The sequence below is a fragment of the Periplaneta americana genome, chromosome 7, assembly GCF_040183065.1.
Source record: "Periplaneta americana isolate PAMFEO1 chromosome 7, P.americana_PAMFEO1_priV1, whole genome shotgun sequence".
NCBI lineage: Eukaryota > Metazoa > Arthropoda > Insecta > Blattodea > Blattidae > Periplaneta > Periplaneta americana.
The window spans coordinates 91,042,093-91,064,314 of NC_091123.1; the positions used below are offsets into that span (position 1 = coordinate 91,042,093).

General features: G+C 35.9%; 1 protein-coding gene across 3 annotated transcripts in view; it reads right to left on the reverse strand.

Moving 5' to 3' along the window:
- Nucleotides 1–22,222, reverse strand: part of Cog7 (conserved oligomeric Golgi complex subunit 7) — a 95,051-nt gene that overhangs the window by 31,779 nt on the left and 41,050 nt on the right. For 2 of the 3 annotated variants that reach the window (XM_069831037.1, XM_069831038.1), the window contains 5 exons: nucleotides 19,995–20,178; nucleotides 19,682–19,875; nucleotides 11,868–12,087; nucleotides 6,980–7,242; nucleotides 1,985–2,105 (listed from right to left, as the gene is read on the reverse strand). In XM_069831037.1, coding sequence (XP_069687138.1) covers nucleotides 1,985–2,105; nucleotides 6,980–7,242; nucleotides 11,868–12,087; nucleotides 19,682–19,875; nucleotides 19,995–20,178 — 982 coding nt within the window. The remainder of the gene's footprint in view (nucleotides 1–1,984; nucleotides 2,106–6,979; nucleotides 7,243–11,867; nucleotides 12,088–19,681; nucleotides 19,876–19,994; nucleotides 20,179–22,222) is intronic. The other variant, XM_069831039.1, reaches the window with a different exon arrangement.

Genomic DNA, 22,222 nt, shown 5'->3' on the forward strand with positions numbered 1-22,222 from the left:
ATTATAGAAATATTTTAATGGAATCCATTTATCTTTGAAAACAAATGTATGAGAAATACGATGGACATGGACATGAGGAAGAATCAAAGAAAGTATCTTGTTATGTAAAGAAATTATTCTATATTAAAATGGCTCTAATGTAAAGTTACAGTTTTGTTGATATGCCCTTCTGGCATGATGCCCTCGAATTATGCTATCAATGCAAGCATACTCAAGTCCACTAGTCCAAGTAAAATATTGTCCATTGATTGAAGTAAATAATACTTTTAAATACGTAATTTTGTTTGAACTTATTTATTAAAAGATATTAATTTTGTTCAAGAATTAATGGATAAGTAATTATTATCCACATGCTTGAAAAATCACAACTTCTTTAACAAGGCTCTTTGTTTTCATATGAAGATGACGATATAGTTATCTTCAGTGATGTAACTTGGAAAACATTATATGACAATGGGAATTTAAGTATACATTTTATTAAAAATTGGCTGGATGTTAATCTATTATAATTAAATATCTCAAAATCATATACACCAGTATTACCTTTTGCTTTAACATTGATTGAACTGCAGAAACCAAGCAAAGCAAATATAAAAATCCACTGTAATAAATGTGGATATGGAGAAGGATGGAGCATGTGAAATGGACAGAGTAAGAAACGAAGCTATGTTGGAAAGAGTGCATGAAGAAAGAATGATGCTGAAACTTATCAGAAAGAGGAAAATGAATTGGCTGGGTCATTGGTTTAGAAGAAACTGCCTACAGAAGGATGCACTGGAAGGAATGGTGAATGGGAGAAAAGTTCAGGCAGAAGAAAATATCAGAAGATAGACGACATTAAGATATATGGATCATATGAGGAGACAAAGGGGAAGGCAGAAAATAGGAAAGACTGAAGAATGCTGGGTTTGCAGTGAAAGACCTGCCTTTGGGCAGAATACTATGAATGAATGAATGAAATACACCAATTTTATAATTTAATGTTATCAACTTATTTTCATAAAAACCGGGAAAATCATATAACATGTTCTCACTATATTGTGCTAGATGGAATGACACAAAACATTAAAAGAATGTGTAAAACTACTAGAGAAATAATACAAAGTAAAAATTTAGACTCAAAACATCATAACAAAATCATATTCCCTCACCTGACTAATACTGTACTAATATTAATTTTTTAAGAGAAAAATAAAATTCATCTTTCAGACCAATACAACAGAAATTTGCTTCTAACACCCTTTCAAACTCTTAAATACTACAAAATATATATATATATTTGACAATACACGGCTATTTCTACAGACGAGTACGATACTCTATATATAAACAAAGAGATATCTGGACTAAATAAATTTAAATATCATACGTTACAGAAAAATACATAAAATTTGAAAATGCTGGCAATGAAATATATATTGCAATGGAGTTTACACAATTTACAGTATCAAATATTTTTAGTAATATTTAATCATGGGTATTATTCCTGTGTTCGACCATGGTCTGGAATTTAGGTTAAGTTTAGATTTAAGACCACATAATCATAATCATCCTATATCATATCATTGGGGTAATGTAACTCCGCCTTCCAGGTGCCCCAACCTCAGAAGTGGGTTACCACTAAGCCACTGCCAGGAGAGAAGACCAAAAATGTCGAAAAGACAACCTGGTGGCATTGGTTAAAGAAATATATATTTAATCATAATCAAATCAGCAGTAAATGAGAAACTATAGAAATGTGTGTGTGTCGTAACAGTTCAAATAAAAAAAAAAGTAGTATAGATAGAAAAATTTTCACTATATTAGGGAAAAGAGATGTGAATGCAAAGAGAGAAAACTATCACATAAGCATTAACACATTACATATTTCTTACTGATTAAAAGCACAATAAAATAAAATTACGAAAAATGACAACAATAATTTCCCATAAAATATTTCATCAACAGGTACAAATTAAACAGTCTTCTAATTAGACATACATACCAACATTCTGTAGCAGTGTAAGGCACATCTGAAACATATTCCAGTCTTCTCTGTCACCCTTTTGTTTGTCAAGCTGACGAAGAGTGTGCCAATACTTGTCCACAAAATTGCTTATGAATATCTACATAAGAGAAAATAACAATTACCACCTTTGCAAGTCTTGTCTTCCAATGTGGCTATGATTCCAGTCAATACAAGTCACATTTATGGCAGAATTGTTAAGATTTATCTTTCTACAACAGAGTATGGGTATCTAACCTTTGTCTTGTCTAAAAGGTAGTCTTATGCCACATGAAGATTACTGATTACTGGGTAGAGTAAAGATCCCAGATGTCCCGATTCTGGTGGGACAGTACCGATTTTTAAACCCTTTGTCCTGTGTCCTGCCTAGATGATACCGCTTTTTGATGTTGCTTTCCTATATCTTGTTTTGCTTTATGACATCATGAGCTGACTTGAAACCAGGTTGCTTTTTAGACTTATTTTTTAATTATTATTGTTCATTAAGTCATGTCCATTTAACGATGTGAGTCCATAAACAGGAAGTAGGCAGGGAATATTTGAATATGATATTTATATATTTGTAATGTACAGTACATACTTACTTACAAATGGCTTTTAGAGAACCCGGAAGATCAATGCTGCCCTCACACAAGCCTGCCAACAGTCCCTATCCTGAGCAAGATTAATCCAGTCCCTAGCATCATATCTCACCTCCCCCAAATATATTTTAATATTATCCTCCCATCTACGTCTCGACCTCCCAACTAACATTCTATATGCATTTCTGGATTCACCTATACGTGTACATCTCCTGCCATCTCAAATGCCGGGATTTAATGTTCCTAATTATGTCTGGTGACGAATACAATGTGTGTAGTTCTGCGTTGTGTAACTTTCTCCATTCTCCTGTAACATCATCCCTCTTAGCCCCAAGTATTTCCCAAAAGCACCTTATTGTCAGATACCCTTAGCCTCTATTCCTCCCTCAAAGTGAGAGTCCAAGTCCATACAGAACAGCCAGTAAAATAACTGTTTTATAAATTCTAACTTTCAGTTTTTTTGAGAGCATATTGAATGACAAAAGCTTCTGAACCGAATAATAACACGCATTTCCCATATTTATTCTGCGTTTAATTTCCTCCCGAGTGTCATTTATATCTGTTACTGTTGATCCAAGATATTTGAATTTTTCCACCTCTTGAAAGGATAAATTTATAATTTTTATATTTCCATTTCATACTATGTTCTGGTCACAAGACATAATTATATACTTTGTCTTTTCGGGATTTACTTCCAATCCTATCTCTTTACTTGCTTCAAGTAAAATTCCCTTGTTTTCCCTAATAGTTTGTGAATTTTGTCCTAACATGTTCATGTCATCCGCATAAACAAGCAGCTGATGTAATCCGTTCAATTCCAAACCCTCTCTGTTAATCTACAGTACATAGCTAAAAAAGCAGAACATATTTCAATCAATTTCATACTTAACTTTTTAACTACCACTTATTCACAACAATGAGTCTGCCTTGTGATCACGTGACTGTCTTATCACTGGCCACCTGCACTTCTCAAATCAAATCTTAACTGTTAAGCAGTATATGATTGAATGAAGGCAAGTCAATATGTGGTGTTGGAGTCTTTGTTTAGTGATAGTGGGATGCCACTGAAGCGAAATTGTGTTTTCAGACACTTTAAGCTGTAATTATAGTAAAACATCGTTTCAGTGACTATAAGTATTGGGATTTTTTTTATTTCCTTTCAAAAAAATCGCAAGATTTTGAGTAAGATACAGCGATCTGCAAAATATAGTTCTCAAGACCCAGGAGAGGTGGCATCCTTGTCTTCTAACAATGGTATAGCTGAAAAATGCCACTTAAAGGGTGAGTAGGCCTAATTATCTTAGTTTAAAAACATTTTTTAAGTGTCCCTCTTTTTGAAATTTAAAGTTTGGGATCCCTAGGGTAGGGTCAGATGAGTTAGTGGAGATTAGAACTGGAAATGAATAATAAAAGCAGCAACAAACTGTTTACGCTTAAAAAATGTTTTTGACAAAAGTACACCCACATGAGCTGGTTGGTCACTCTGTTGTCAGAACTATGGAGGTTATTACAGTAGCAGTTTGAGACAACTGAATCATAAATCAGTTCATTCACTACTTAAATGGAAAAGTTCTACCCATGATATTTTATTATATTATGGAAGAGAGCAATGTAACACAGCATTGCGACCTAGAAGATCAATGTGCTAATTCTTGAGCTAGACACATTCCCAACCCACACTGGTCGACTACACTATGGTTCGCTGTGTATCCATGTCACCAGCCCGCATTTGGGGAATTCTATGGAATGATAATGGAATGGCATCATCAAGTGGAATGATGTTGATGCTTAACATGGAGAAACAGGAGAACCCCGATAAAACCCAAACTGCGAAATGTTCACCAGAAGTGTCTTTCTTACTTACTTACTTACTTACTTACAAATGGCTTTTAAGGAACTCGCAGGTTCATTGCTGCCCTCACATACGCCTGCCATCGGTCCCTATCCTGTGCAAGATTAATCCAGTCTCCATCATCATATCCCGCCTCCCTCAAATCCATTTTAATATTATCTTCCCATCTACATCTCGGCCTTCCCAAAGGTCTTTTTCCCTCCGGCTTCCCAACTAACACTCTATATGTATTTCTGGATTCACCCATATGTGTTACATGCCCTGCCCATCTCAAACGTCTGGATTTAATGTTCCTAATTATGTCAGGTGAAGAATACAATGTGTGCAGTTCTGTGATGTGTAACTTTCTCCATTCTCTTGTAACTTCATTCCTTTTAGTCCCAAATATTTTCCTAAGAACCTTATTTTCAAACATCCTTAATCTCTGTTCCTCTCTCAAAGTGAGAGTCCAAGTTTCACAACCATACGAACAACCGATAATATAACTGTTTTATAAATTCTAACTTTCAGATTTTTTGACAGCAGACTATATGCCAAAAGCTTCTCAACCAATTAATAACACGCATTTTTCATATTTTATGGTCGTGCCAGAGAATCAGTCCCATTCCAAGGCTTATTGTAAGGTTTAGTAACAAGCTGTTTTTTGCGGTGGTGGGTTGTTAGCCCTTCGCCCAAACCTCAAGCTGGAGGACCACCCCTTATCGGCTGTCCGCGACTGCTTATTCAATGTATTTGCAGCTATTCTCCATATCTAGAGGCTGTCTCCTCTCTCCACAACCTGAGAACGCGCCATGCCATGATGATAGGGACCCACAATACATGGTCACCAGAAGTGTCATCACGAATTTTTCAAATGAAAAATCCCAGGCCTGATCACTCAGCCATAGCAGGGACTGTAGCCATGGCAACCAATAGACATCAGATTTATATGTAAGTCAGCGGTTCACCATCTTTTTAGGTCCAGGACTCACCTCAAAAGGATATTAAAACTTCTAGAGACCCTCAAATTAAATTAAGGCAGCTTAAGAACTCACCAAACTGGTGTGATACTTGGGTCTGCCATTTTTGCATAAGTTTTGCATTGGGCTGAATGGCAGTTAACTTAAGTCGTAAATCTGAGCGTGTATCAAGTCTACATCTGTTTTTCACACAAATATGATGTGAAGAATGGCATGAGCAACTTCCATGCTCCATCTGAGACTTCAAGATATTCAACTCTTAATGATATCTAAAAAGTCGTTAAGTCTGAATTAAAAAATTTAGTTATAATGCCAGAATCACAGCTGACATAAAAAAAATTATTGTTCTCTTAGTTTTATTGACAACGCTGACATTTAAAAAATACAGAAATGGACCTCGAATTCACTGTCATTTTCTGGAGAGTAGCTTTCAATCTGATTAAGGGCAGAAAGCTGAGATAACACAGAATCATAAAAATCAGTGGATGAGAAACAGTCAAGGTCAATTACAAAAGACTATATGGTACGGAAGTCAGAAAAGTTACTACTTTCCACATACTCTAATCACAAATTGGTATTTTCTGGAATGCCTTGACTTTATCATAAGCTTTGAACACGCAACGCCTTTAAGAATAGGTTGAGTTCCGTTCAGTTTGTAAAATATGTCTGCCATAAGAGCCATTATGGTCAACCAATTTTCATCTGTAAGGAAAGTCACATACTTATTCTTATAGTCACTCAAAAATAGTAAAAGTTATTGTCTAAGCTTGAAAATCTAATAAGGACTCTACTCCATGACAGCCAGCATATTTCTATGTGAAGCAGAAGGTGCCCATATTCACTTTCCATTTCCTTGTAAAAAAAGAAGTCTCGAATTTAAAAGACGAGCTGTTGAAGAATGAAACAATATTAACTGCATGGTCCAAAACTTTTTGGAATCACTCAGCATGATGTTAGCAGCCAATGTCTCTTTGTACCCATGTTATATCTGGTGTTACTTCACGAACACACGCAAAAAAACACCACTGTCTCTTCCATCAACACTTTTTAAACACAAGGTCTCACAACAGCTCAGAACATTTTCTGTGACGTCATTATTTTGTAGGACAATTGAAGAGTGTGTCAGCAACCAGGACTCGTATCTTGATCTTGAATTACAGTGCATGATGTTAAAATCTGTTATGTTTAGAGCTTCATTTATTTATTTATTTATTTCTAGATTTCTGACATTGAAAACATGTTCATTCCTCATTTTTGCTTTCTCTCTTATTGCAACGAGTATTTTAGATGCTTTTGTTCTGTTATTACACCAAATATCCGTTCTCACTATATGCCCTTTCCTGTTTTGCACCTTTCATCTGAAAAAGTACCGAGATTGACTGCAGAAACTCCTCCTATTAAATACAGTCTCCACAATTGAAGTGTAAAAACAGGTTTGTCAGTGCACAATTTCTTGTTACAGAAAGTAATATCTGAAGACATCAATTATTCACTAATTACAAATGTTAAATGACACTGATTCTGGAAATTTAATTAGATATGTTATTTTGTGCAAAGTATTGGATACAATAATTCTACTTACTTTCAGAGCTTTCATAAGGCCACAATAACTACAACCTTCTGTGAACATGAGACACCGCTTGTTGGCCTCAACTGCTATTGAAATGACTCTTGGGATAGACTGACCCAAACTTTGTATGGTATCCATTAGATCATCTTTACTACATTCCAAAGTTGTAAGTTGCTGAGATAAATATGTTTGCTCATATTGAGCATATTTAGATATGTACACTACATATGGAAAATACACTGCTTGTGCCAATGCCTCCTTGTTAACTGGCTTACCTGAAAAGATCAATTTATTAATAGTAGTATATCATCCAAGGATAGCAGAGACGCGCACGCACGCATGCACGCACACACACACTCTCTCTCTCGCCCTCCTTATCTCTTCTCTCTTCCTTCCACGCTTGTGTTTTAAAAATGTTAAAAAAATGTTATGTTTTATTTAACAACGCTCGCAATTGCAGAGGTTATATCAGCATCGCCGGATGTGCCGGAATTTTGTCCCGCAGGAGTTCTTTTACATGCCAGTAAATCTACTGACATGAGCCTGTCGCATTTAAGCACACTTAAATGCCATCGACCTGGCCCGGGATCGAACCCGCAATCTTGGGCATAGAAGGCCAGCGCTATACCAACTCGCCAACCAGGTCGATTCCACGCTTGTGTGTGTACACATAAGTACATATACATAAAGAAGGTCTTTAGAAGTTTTGAATATCATCATCTATATTGCATAATGAAAAAATCGAATTCTGAATACCAAATTAAACATGTCTCATTAGGGGGCGGATGTTAATGACCTAAAAATCTACTTAAAATGATTAATAAAATGCATTTAAAATATTGGAAAAATGACATAAAATTAAGAGAAAATGACATTTAAATATTATTCACCGTACTTGCAACACAATTTCTTAAAAATTAGTCACCTTATTTCAATAACTGCCCTGCAAATGTCGGAGGAGGCAACTTCCTGAAATTTGGCAAGATAAAGGAAAAGAGCATGTAACAAAATTGAAGTATTAAGGGAAAACTATAGATTTTTAATGAGTGTTTACAATGTGTTTCAATCAGGGGGGGTCCATGTCAGTGCCTTCATTTTCCGCCTCCTCCTCCTTCTGCTCTTCACTTTTGTTACCAGACCTTCCAGATGGGGAGTGTAAATGACAAAATAAATTGTGGGCACAGTGTGCATTCTTGCAATCTTTGTGTTAAAAATACTGTCTATTGTAGTACATACCTTCCAAACTATATTGGGGACACAATGTCTTATTGTCCAGGAATCGGTGAAAGTTCCCCCCTTTTCAGACATACATTCTAAAGACACCCTCATACCGACAAAAAAACAGTAGCAGTCAAAGCCCTCACTTAAACTAAGCTGTTGTCAAGCATTTTATATTACTTCCATTGTGTTAGGTGAAACCTTCAGTGGAATGAGGGATGGACTTTAGAGTTTGCTCCAAACTATAAAACTCAAATTTCACTGTTTTTCACTTATTCAGTAGGTAATTACTAGTAAGGCCTACTACTGATCTGTTTGTTTAGAAAAAAAATTTAGCCTAACAGGCCTATGTGTAAAGATGGAAGTAAAATGCATTCAAAATGATCTAAAAGTTCTTCAAAATATTAAAAATGACCAAAAAATGCCGAAAAAATGTAAAAATGACCTATTAGTACAAAAACGTCAAAAAATGCAAAATAAGAAATTAATTTTTACGTTGATATTAACATTGGAAGGATTTCTGTATTAATAAGCATCGTCCTAATGTGAAAAATAAGATGACTTTTCACATAACCCTCTCTAGTCATGGCCCGGCCCTGGTAAATGTGGCAACGCCGCAGCCCGTCCTATCAGCTCAGCAATGTGCCATGTGTTTCAGTGCAAGACGCTCTCCTCGCTTGTGGATTTGCGCTTATATTTCCATTGTTATATCTCTGGTAACAAACTTTTCATAACCATGATATGAATGAATACGTGTAGTGCCGAGCTGCTTAAGTAACTATGATAAAACAATAAAAACAGAAGACTAATATTATAAGTTGTTTTTGGCTTCCTAAAGATCCCGAAATATGCAGTAAATGGATTCGTTGGGTTCCACGGGCAGATTGATCACCAAACAGATCTGTGGAATGAAAGGAACATTTTAAGGAAAAGTGACTTGAGCTTTGTTGGGAAATACATCGAAAAGCATGGAATGATGAGTTTTCGTAAACGTGATCATCCAGTTTTATGTGAAGGTGCAATTCCGAATATGTTTCCAAATTCTCCTTCCTATCTAAGCAGAGTGAGTGAGACCAAATGGAAAAATCCGCAACAGCGGAGAGAAGAAATTGACAACCGCCTTACAGACCGAAAGGAGGATGAAAGGAGAGAGAGAGAGACGAAAAAACCATGTGTAGCATTTTTCTATTTTTTTTTTTTGGATGTATCAAAAAAACTATCTAAAGAAGAAGACGGGTCATTATTTAAAAATAATTCTTGTTGAATAGTGTATGAACTAGACGTAACTAATGCTCCTAAAATAACTGTTAGCATTGGAATAAACAGGGATTTCAGTGTGGAAAAGCACATGAATGGTGGACGTGTACCGAATGAAGTTTTAATATGGACAGCCTCTAACTGTAGAAATTCTTTGCTCAGCTTCCGTCTCTAATAGATTTTTATGATTGTTACGTTTCATCAGATATCAATAACAAAAGGACTCTTGTATCCCAAATTACTGCCTCGCTACAAAGTTTGAAATTGTTGTTGAAAACGATGGGAACTGCGATGAAAGCAGCTTAAAAAGTTTGATCTTTTATGTAATAAGTTTGATCTTATACTTACGAAAAAATCTAAGTACGATGTAAATTAAATTATGTTTTATTTAACGACGCTCGCAACTACCGAGGTTATATCAGCGTCACGATGTGCCGGAATTTTGTCCCGCAGGAGTTCTTTTACATGGCAGTAAATCTACTGACATGGGCCTGTCGCATTTAAGTGTGCTTAAATGCCATCGACCTGGGCCGGGATCGAACCCGCAACCTCAGGGACAGAAGGCCAGTACTATACCGATTGCACCATCCAGGGCGACAGTACGATCTATCCTCAATAATTATGAACTCTTTTTTAATTCATATCCAGAATGCCAAGTGTTACGATATGACTAGACTCAAGAACATCTTGTCATTACCGCACCCTCGATAGCATATCTAAGAAAACTTTCCTCGTTGTTTCAATATCTGAGAATAGACAGCTCTTGAAACATGTTAGGCAGTAATCAGAGAGCGAAAAAATTGTGAAAATTCAAGTAGATGAAATTCAAGTAAAAGGAACTTAGACTATAAAAATGGACGACTGTTTGGGGTTGCTGCAAATAAAACAGAATATGATCTCGCGTATCGGTAACTCTTTTAATCATAGCTGCATTTTGGTAATTTTAAAAAGGTGGTAAGACTTGTTGCGGTTAAACAACTACAGAGCCAGGTTCAGCAGAAATATGTAAAGATATCTTATAACAAATACATGTGTGTGGATTGCAAAACATTGTGTGTCATATCTGACAATAATAGGGTGAATCACTCCCTAAATATTCAGGAAGTCATTACTTTTCCTTTGAAATAGAAGAACGATGTAGCTTATGCATTTCTCGCATTTAACAGCTATGCAACAGGATAGGACGGCAACTAACGTGCCATCCAACGTTGCCACATAGTTTGGGCCGGGCCATGACTAGAGAGGGCTATGCTTTTCATCAACATCCGCATCCTACTCATTATATACTGAACATAATCTCAACAAAGGTGAATTTCGATTATATAACGTGTTTGGACTCATAAAATATAACAGTTGACGAATTCAATTAGATTTTCTTCCATTCAATTTAATTTGACTTAAAATATCTATGTTATCTATTACATTACTGATCAGTGTGTAAAGAAACAGTTGTCCAAAAATAATTCTACGATTAGGAAGTGATGTTAATTTAAATTAAATTTGCTGACTATCGTACAATATTCTATTTCAAAAAGATTATTGCTGATGCTTTTTATAATATAGGAATCTTGAAAACTGCTTTTGAATTATATCAATTTGATTTGTTAATTTTACTTTCTCTCTCCCCCTCTTTCTGAAGAGGGCCCTAAGATTTGCACAGCAGCCTGAGGCTTACTGTGCCAACCTTCTTACTCTGGGATGATTGTTGAAGTCCTTAGAACCGCATTCCTATAAGTATGCGATTCACTGCTTGGTGTCATCGATTTTAGCAACAACATCCAGGTCTGACAGTTTCCCTGTTGTCTACAATCTCTTCAGATAGATGGCATCTGTTCGCAAATTAATACTACGTCCTTCTGCATCCTAGATTTACCAGAAAATTGCAGCATCATAGACACCATGATTCACTATGGCACCACACGTCCGAAGGAGCTACATGCCAACTAGATCCCTGGTCTGTCATAGTCTGCTGTGGACGTCCTTTGACTCTAGGGATTATATGCAGCTCCTCCAGACAGATGACACTGTAGGCAAATCATGGCACCACATCCACTGGATCTCCTGGCTGACCTGAAACTATTGCAGATGATAAATTAAGTTGATATTAATGAAGGCAAAATGAGTCTGAGGTCCAATGCCGAAAGTTGCCCAGCAATTCTGCTTCAAATGGTTGAGGGGGAAAACTTTGGGAAAAAACCCAACCAGATAACTTGTCTCAACCAGATTTGAACCCGGGCCCATCTGTTTCACGGTCAGGTATGCTAACCATTACTCCACAATAGTGGACAGAATTTTACTTACTGAAGACCAAATTATAGAAGTATTAGTCGATAGGAATCAATACCTTGTTACAAGTGCTTAATTTCAAAAACAAACAACAATTATTAGTTTATTTCAACTGTTCAGACATAGACTGGATACTTACCATGACTGGCAGAATCAACAGCAACTTGAAGATTTACAGAAAAGTGTTTGGTAATCTGTTGAAGTTCCATTAGAAAGGATAAATGGTTTGACTGCTGCTTCAGTGCTGCATCAATGCAAATATTAAAGCTTGGATCCAAACTTGTTAGAGTATCCACATATAAATCTACAAGTGTGTTGACAGTAGGGGCAGATGTGAACACTTGACCACACCACTTTACCTAGTAAACAAAGAAATGTAATTAGTAAGCATTAATTCAAGAAACTAAGAGTATTAACATATAGTTAGCCTTGGACCTTCAGTATATTACAACAAAAATGGGTACTGTGCAAAATAGGTTGTTTGATAAATAGTAACTCCATGTTTAGTGATAAAAAGTTTAGCAGATATTATATTTTATTTTATTTATTTATTTATTTAACCTGGTAGAGATAAGGCCATCAGGCCTTCTCTTCCCCTCTACCAGGGGATTACAAATACAATATTAAGAATACAATTACAATTATAATTACAATTAATACTGAATTTACAAATACAATAAAAATCAAAGTACTAAAAGATTAACAGACTAATAAAAGCTAGACAGTTCATTGTAAAAATTAAGAGAGAAATTTTTTTTTATTAACTAAGTAAAAATTAAACCTACTCTAGGCAGAAAGAAAATTTTTAATAAGTTTGCTTTTGAACGCTACTAAATTCCGACAGTCTCTGATGTCACTGGGTAGGGTATTCCACTATGTTGCGAATTCCTAAAGAAATTAAGAGTAAAAGTGTTAAATTAATGACACTGATATAGTATGTTATATAACACGTGCACGCACGCATGCGAACACACACACGTGGTGATTCAGACCACCTGCAACAGTAATTTATTTTGGAAATTCATCATCATCTTCGCACTACAGCCACACATGGGCCTTGGCGTCCTCAACAATTCTTTTCCGTGTTTGTCTTTCCTGTGCCTTCCTCCTCAAATTTCTCACTCCCAATGCCACCAAGTCATCTGTCACGCCATCAAACCATCTAAGCTTACATCTTCCCTTTTTCCTTATCCCTCCAGTTTCATTAAAAAGCAGCTTTTTGGCTATTTCGGAAACTAGTGCATTAAAATTTTCGAGACAAAAATATTTGTAACTAAAGCACATGTGAACTTTCACTTGAGCTTGATTTCATCAAGGAAATAGGGTCACTAGAGTATCACTTTAAAATTTCAAATGAGAATCTGGGTCAAATAGTGTACTATTTGATAGAGCTCTTCAAAACAAACAACTTTCGTAGGAAACGTTTTTATTAATCCCTACTCTTTCAAGGAGAAAACGTACGAAATGACAATGCCATTAATATTGAATATTGTTACAAGAAGAAAATGTAAACAAGGCAATTAATGTTGACAAATGTTACTAAAAGATTGGACAATGCCATTAATTTTTACAATGTTCAAATTGTCTGCCGTTCTGAGCAGCACATATCCATACTCTTCTTCTAACGTTGTCAGTGACTCGTAACACTTCGGTATGGCCAAGTGACTGGAAGGACCTCCTGGATTCTCTGTTTCATGTCATCTCTTGTTGCGGGTCAATTCTAGATAGACGAGTTTTTTTTAACCATCCCCAAAGACAGAAATCCAAAAAATTCAAGTCAGGAGATCATGCTGGCTATGCCACAGGACCATCTCTCTCGATCCACTGTCCAGGGAAGAGCTGATGGCTGCGTCACATGCCGCAAAAGGGAAATGGTCTGGACAACCATCCTATTGCAGCCACATTATTGCTCATGTTGCCAGTGGCATGTCTTCCAAAAGTTGGATGAGAAATGTTCTCCAGGAAATTAGCATACATAACACCATTCAGAGCACCTTCAAACAAATAAGGTCAAATGATTCGGTGTCTGATGATGCCACACCAGACATTGACACTCCATCTACGCTGGGTATCCACTTCTCTCAGCCAGTGAGGAGTAACTTGAGACCAGTAGTGAGCATTATGGATATTGACATCCAATTGCTCTTGAATGTCACTTCATCCTTCCAGAGAATATTGCCATGGAACAGACAGTTTTTGCCTGACAATTAATTGCAGAAAACCCGACTCTGATAATCTTCTCCTCCAAGCTGCTGCTACAAAATTGATGGTAAGAATGGTATTTACTGCCATTCGGAACCCTCCACATTGTTGTCTGACTAATGCCAGAATCCCTTGCAATTCTCCTGGTCGAGTTGTGAAGATTGACAAGAATGATAGCAATGTCTGCCACTCTCCATGAGATCCGAAATTCTGAATATTATTTTGTGACACTGACGAGTCATCACACCTTCTCCACAACTTCCACTAACTGATAATGAATTTCTGCAAATGACATCTTTTTTGTGTTCAAAAATAGAATGACAGCACGAACTTATTTTTGGATCACTGTTTCAATTGACTATACTTCTTTAACTGGCCATTGCTGCCAAGGTGGTGGTGCACAGTGCTGTTAACTAACATGGAGTTACTAATTGATAAAAATGAAATATTTCGCAACCATTAAAATCAGTCTACCCTCAATTTCACTGAAGCTAAATGTATTGTAAATTTACTTTTCGTATACCATTCCGCAATGGTATACGAGGAGTATATGCGGGCAACATAGTAAAATACAACTGATGCTTGCAATACTGCTTGCATAGTGTGTGGAAACGATCCCAACATGTCTGATAGGTAATATAGGGTAACTTGAGACCAGTAGTGAGCATTATGGATATTGACATCCAATTGCTTTTTAATGTCACTTCATCTTTGGGAGTTCCAGTTCCCCTGCGGCATCCCAACAAAAATCTCCATCATCATCTCATCATGGGTGTAACATAGACCAGCCTCCTATGGCGCACTCTGGTCATGACTCTGTCGGTAAATTGATCTTCTACAGAACTGGCATATGGATGAATGACGAAAATTCAAGTACCCACCATTAGTTAAAAAATATATATATATATATTTGATAGCCTATGGGTACTTAACATAATTTTTAGTCTACAACTCAGTAACAAGAGCAATTTATTTTTTGAAATAAGGGTGAAGTATGCACTATGTTGGTTAGAGACATGGTGTCAATGTTCTTACTGTCCACAAAACATTCCAGAGGTGCAGAAAACTTACAGCTTTCTCTAGGAGGCATCAGAAGAAAAATATTCATTAGGGATAATCACAATCTGTGCATGAAAGTTTGACGGCATTGCCATGACTGCTGTAGAATTATGAAATCATCTAAAAGGTGATGGAGGATCTGTGTTAGTGGGAGAATAATGAGACTGGAGGAAGAAAACCCCTTCTCTAGAAGACCAGGCAAGGATCCCCTGCTGATATAATAATATTAGTAGTGTCCCTTTACTTATCAACATCATGTCTGAGCAGAGGAACATTTGCAACCATTTCTCTTCACAAAAGAGAAATAACCATCTTCAGTTCCCTTTTATATTCTCTCCTTTCCATCAGGTGACACTAGACTAAATCTCAATTCGTCAGTAAAGAGAGCACTACACCAATGGTCCTCTTGTTTCCTGACCTGATGTAGATCAGTAAAGTAAAGTTGTGCTACCCAATGTTGATGTGTCAGCAAGAGATCTTTGCCTGAATTTGCAGAGATGAGATATGCCAATATGTCTCCAAAAGTATGCTCTTCTTCCTGTTCTCTCACTAACACAGACCCTCTGTTGTCCTTAAAGGTAACTTCTACAGTAGTTATATGATCATGTCAAGCTTTCAGTTGTAGTTCCTGATGGATATCCCTCTTCTAATAGCCATTCCAAGCATTCTAGAGAACGATCTAAGTTATCTGCACCTTTGGAATATTCTCTGGCCATAATATGTATTATAAATTTTTGTATATCTGAACCGATTGAATTGTTTATGTTTTTAAAATGAATTTACTTGCTATGTATTATATTTTTATAACTCAACTGATGAATAATTATTTAGGTTTGTAAATTGAATCATCTGCTTGCTATACAGGGTGTTTAAAAAATACGGGGCATAATTTCAGGTATGTATTTCCCACATGTAGGCAATCAAAATAGTTCATTACAACATGTGTCCGGAAATGCTTCATTTTCAAGTTATGGCCTTCACAACATTGAAATTCACCGGAACGTTTTTCTTTCCGCAGGTAGTTGTCATTACAGAAGATGTTCAAAATGTCCACCTCCTGCTTGAATACAGACCTCACATCGATGTCTCATTGACCTGCGAACACGATCCCAAACTCCAGGAGTATTGGTATGTCCTCAGAACATGCCACAATTCGATTCCGAAGGGATTCCAAATCAGGCACCAGAGACGAATAAACCAATGATTTTAAATGGCCCCACAAGTAGAAATCGAGAGGGTTCAGATCAGGTGAGCGTGGAGGCCAAGCAATTGGGCCACCTCTACCTATCCATCGATCAGGAAACCTTCGATCCAAGTACCGGCGAGCCGTTCGACTGAAGTGTGCAGGAGCGCCATCATGCATCTGGACATTGTCACTGTGGGTACCTCTCCTGGTACAAACGACGAGCCAGCGCAGCATTGCCGTCCGCCTTACCATACATGAAGTGTATCTCTGCCAGCTCTTGATTTGAATACATGTCGCACAGTCTAACGCCTACACAACACTGAATGTAACCTTCGCCTCGGAATGAACTGTCAGAGTGCCCTCTTAATGTCTCCTTTGACGGCAACGACCTATGGAAAGAAAAACGTTCCGGTGAATTTCAATGTTGTGAAGGCCATAACTCGGAAATAAAGCATTTCCGGACACATGTTGTAATGAACTATTTTGATTATCTACATGTGGGAAGTACATACCTGAAATTATGCCCCGTATTTTTGAAACACCCTGTATACTATATATTTTTTGTAGAGCCACCAATGTAGCTCAGTCAGCAGACTTGCTAGCCTGCTGATCCGAATCTGCGCTCGGGCGGGATTGCATCACCATTTAGGCTGCTTACTTGGTTGGGTATTTTCTGAGGTTTTCCCCAACAGTAAGGCAAGTGTCAGGTGATCTATGGCAAATCTTTGGCCTCATGTCATCTTACCAAAAAATTGTAATATTATAAAATTTCGATTTGTTCCACATCTTAAAGCTTCAGTGCTAATGTAAGATCTATAGAATACAATAAACGAAAATGGAAATCAGACACCCATCCAACATAGCATATGCTTCGACCACATTTCACAAAAGAAAAAAAAAAATTACTCGTGTAGCTTCTTCCAAGACTTGGAAGCATGTTATGTGAGAAAATTCAGAAACCTACGCAACTAAAGTTATACCGAACAATAACAATGAACATGGTTAATGTTAAGAACGAAATCATTAACAACCCTGGCTCTTAATAGTGTTGAGTGGTTTGTGGATTGTTTTGATTCATGTTTCTGAAGAATCCTTAAAATCAGCAGGATAGATCTGGAATGTCCTAAATTAAATTCCTCTTTCTGGAAATAGGAAGAGTATATCAGATTAAACAAAAGAGAATGAGAGTAGGATTAGCCTGGTGGAGATTAAGTATCGGTATTTGGAGACTCAAAAATAGAAGAGGTAATGTGGGTAAAGATATTTGTCTCCTTTGCATGTGTTTTGAAAATGCAATTCATATACTTAAAATACACGGCAACAAATGACCTGAGAATTTAGTGGAATAGAAAATAAATTTTTGAAGATGACAGAAGATAACTTTATTTTTTAAGATGACAGAAGATAGCTTTCAAAAAACTAAGTGGCCGTTAAACAGTAATAAGCAAAATAATTTAGGCAAATTTCTGTTCAGAGTTAAAATTAAATGAGAAAAGAAGATACAGGAACAATATGAAGGCAGATTATAATGTGAGAGAATCCTTCACTCTGCAAAAGCTATTAGTAAAGGAGTAACCAAAATAGTGATCTGTTCAGTAGTTAGGAAACAAGTGAAATGATTAATTAGAATAAAAGCATTAAAAGATTTAGGAATAGTAAATATAGTGAATAGTGAGTTTATTATGACTAAGGTATTACACTTTTACTACGTCATACTACTTTTGACCAATAAAACGGTACGAAAGGACGTGTTTCAACCAATCACAGCTGTTTATCCTACAATTTTATCACTTCCCTAGCATTTATTTATTTTTATCACTTCACTCGAATTTGTTTCTTTATTTGCCAACATTTCAAACTGCAAATTCTTTATGGTACCATAAAATATGCTTTGCAATCATCGTATGTTTCTCGCATAGATAGTCAACTGAAAATGGCAGCTCTGTTCAAACATTTTGGTGAAGCTAACATTAGTGAAATAAAATTTTAGTAAGTCAATTAATATCTAATTTTATTGTATTAGAATACTTTATTTCTTCTATCTATATACTTTCTTCTGTTTTTATCATTTCCCTACCATTTGTTTCTTTGTTTGCCAACATTTAAAACTGCATATTCTTTATGGTACTATAAAGCATGCTTTGCGATGTCATTTGCTTACTGCATATATATAGTCAACTGAAAATAGTGGCTCTGTTCAAATGTTCTGGTGAAGCTAACATTAGTGAAATAGAATTTTAGTAAGTCAATTAATATTTTATTATATTAGAGTATTTTATTTCTTCTAATCTTTATATACTCTCTTGTAATCGTGTAATAGTCAATTAAATCCCACCCAAGTTTTGATTTTCCCTAGATAAATCAAAATCTGTAATGAGATTACTGTTGATAATATAATAATAATCCATGGCGCTACAGCCCGTGAAGGGCCTAGACCGACCAGCCGGCTGCTGGCCGGCCTCATGCCCACATGCCGAAGCAGAGGTGGACGATCATCCAACCAGAATGGAGGTATCGTGTGGTTAGCACGATGATCCCCCCAGCCATTATAGCTGGCATTCGCAACCGGATTTCGCTACCTATCGTAGCTCCCCAAGTGCATCACGATGCTGGGTGGGCACCGGTCCCATACACTGGCCGAAATTTCATGAGAAAATTTCTTCCCCCATGAGGACTCGAACCAGTGCACATTCTGTAGCGCAAGCCCTAGGCAAGATGCCTTAGACCGCGACGCCACGGCGCGGGACATTGATAATATACTGAACTAAAATTATTTTATAGGTCAAGAACAAGAATAGGATCAGAATATTAAGTAAAGTGTAATGTTTTGGTATTGACAGAATGAAGAAAGGATAATTCAAATAGATAATTAAAGACAGAGAATATGAGAACAGAATAAGAGTAATTTAAAGCGAAGTGGAGACAAGTATCTTTGAGATGGGAGAAAGAGGGAAGGTGTACTACTGAGCATTACTATTAGAAGATCCATATAGTGAGAACGTGCATAATGATAATGTTATTACTGTATTCGTGTTGTACTGTATTGTATAGTATTAAACTGTTATTAATAGTTGTTAAGTTAGGAAGTAGTTCATAATACTAGTGAATTTATATATTATATTTATATTTGATTTGGGAATGACGGATTTGAACTGGAATGCATCTGATCTGCCATTCCAGACAAGGTGATAAGAAATAAATTAAATTACTGTCCTTTTTAATGTGAAAGAATGAAAGATATATATATATATATATATATATATATATATATATATATATATATATTTTAGATTTTATCACATCATAGGAATATACAATGCAGTCATAAGTATTTAAAATTGACTTGCAGATTTATAAAATAGTCACAAGTAACTTTGATTAATATATGTGGGGAGTGGTAGAAAAATTAGATATAATGACAGTTTTTTATAACACTTTTATCATGCATGCTGAGGTCTCATTATAACAGACTTTCACTGTAGTAACATTTATTGCAAGACACAAACCTGGTCATGCCAATTGGATAAGAGGACATCATAGAATTTATGCATCCATTCAGCTACTCCTTCATCTTGTTCCATTTCCACTATATTTCTCCATTGTTGCATTAATATTCCTTTCTGACATTTGTGGTAGTATTTTAGCAGTTGTGGAAGGCGGTCTATAGCTGTGAAGATTCTAACAAACAGTTGTGATTGCTCTGAAAAATTTGTATAAAACTTGCTACAACGAAATTATCACTGAACTTCATTCATAAAGACACGGATGTAATAGTAAATAAAAAATACTATAACCACTTTCAAGTAGAACAAGGCTTACCAACAGATGCAGAAGTAAGAGCCTGTACCAACATTGGACTTGCCATTGCTTCTAGCCTATTTTTTAAGCCCTCTAACTGCAGTTTTCTATCTTCATAATCTGGAACATTTGCTAGAATCCGTAAAGATTGCTGCATGCTTACAAGTTTAGTATAAATATTTTCAATATCTCCAGATTCAAATACCTGGAAAAAAAAAAAAAAAAAATCAAATTCAAACTTTATACAGTAAAATCCCTTGTATCCAGCAGCCAAATAACCTGCAATACCAAAACAATGGCACTTTTGGCTAGGCAAAAAATAAATAAATAAATAAAAAATAATCATTCATGCGAAAGGGAAGAGTCGGACAAAGATGTGAGTAGTTTTCATGGATCGCACATGCTGCATATCGTGTTTACTCTTTACATTGTTCACGTGTGAAAACACAGACAAAAAAACCCCATTATGTCCCTGGAGTAATTGGGTACCATTGGTAAGCTGTCACTTGGATCTTGCAAACAATGAGCATAGACGATAGCTTTAATTTACCACTTGAACTTGCCCGTTTCGAAGGGGTGTTGGATGAGTCTAAATAAGAAAGTGTGAAATTCTCTGTTCCTACAGCGTGCAAAAATTTCATTTGAGTGATAGCTAGTATCATGGCTATTACCGCTAAGCGCTGCTGTTGCACAATGGATTCCGTGAAACATGAACAAAATATTCTTATGCTCAAATCATCGAGCGTTACTACATCATCTTCATACCTGCGACGTTGGCTACACTGCTCTTCAAGTCACGACTCACATGACCGCCATTTAAAATTGTCATAAGGTTACAAAAACTTAGTATTTTTTACGCTATTATGTATTACAATAATTATGAACTGATTAATGTACATTACTGTATTCAGTACTAGAAATAAACATTGCACATATTTCAAAACTTTATTTTTAAATATCTATATGAAAATTATTAAATTTGAACATAGAAAAAAATGTTTGTGCAGTAAAGTGTCTCTTGTATTTTCCAATTATCTGGCAAAATCAGTTATCTAGCACTGGCTTTGTCCCACAGTTGCCGAATACGAGAAATTCTACTGTACTTCAAACAATTTCATACACAAGTTCTTATTATGGGAGTTTACACCATTCAAATTATTAGCATATTTTACTATACATAAATACAGTATTTTTTTAACTTAAAGCATATTAAATCAATTTTAACATAAAAAACCATATACAGCGAGAACCAGAAAATAATAATAAAAAAAAAAACAAATTTCAGCGAATGAACTAAAACTTTTTTACAGAATATTGGCTGCACCAGGCTGGGTAGAGAAACACTGATTAGTAAGAATTACAAACAGATCCGCAAATTTCATACAGCAATTCAAGAAAAGTTGAATGGAAAATTCAAAGAATGTAACAATGTTGTCATCCATTTCGAAGTCTGAAGAAAGATTGATATCAGATAGAATTCTGATATAATATATATACCATACAGCATAATATGTAACAAGAAAGAGGAAGAGCAGCAAATGATAAGCTTGTTTATGTAAGAATGATTTCCACGTCAGCAATTACACAGTGGAAAACAGCTGTCATTTGATATTTCATTATAGTAACGATAAACTTGGGGCATTTTAAGTTATATGCTGTAAGGGTACTTTATTTTTTATTTGAATATAATTTTCAGCAGTACCCAACTAAATACTGGTAACACTATAAAAATGAATCACTTCTGTCACTGAGTTAATCTAATTCATACTTCTATCCTTCGAAAATTAGATAGCTTCTACATTTTCATCACATTGAGGCTACATAAGTAAAATGAAGCAGATATACCAATAATTCATTCATGACTGTCAGTTAGAAGAGAAACAATTACAAGGCAGTTTGGGATGATTATTTTTTAGATGTATAGGGGCTTCAAATACTTGAAGTGTATTATAAGCAATAACATGAGCTCCAACCAGGAAGTTAAAAGAAGGATAGCAATGGCCAACGAAGTTCTTAATAGAAAAAGGAGCATCTTTTGTGGACCTCTGGAAAAAGAACTAAGGAAGAGACTAGTAAAGTGCTTTGTATGGAGTGTGGCATTGTATGGGGCAGAAACATGGACATTACGACGAAATGAAGAGAAACGACTAGAAGCATTTGAAATGTGGATATGGAGAAGAATGGAATGTGTGAAGTGGACAGACAAAATAAGACATGAAGCTGTGTTGGAAAGAGTAGGTGAAGAAAGA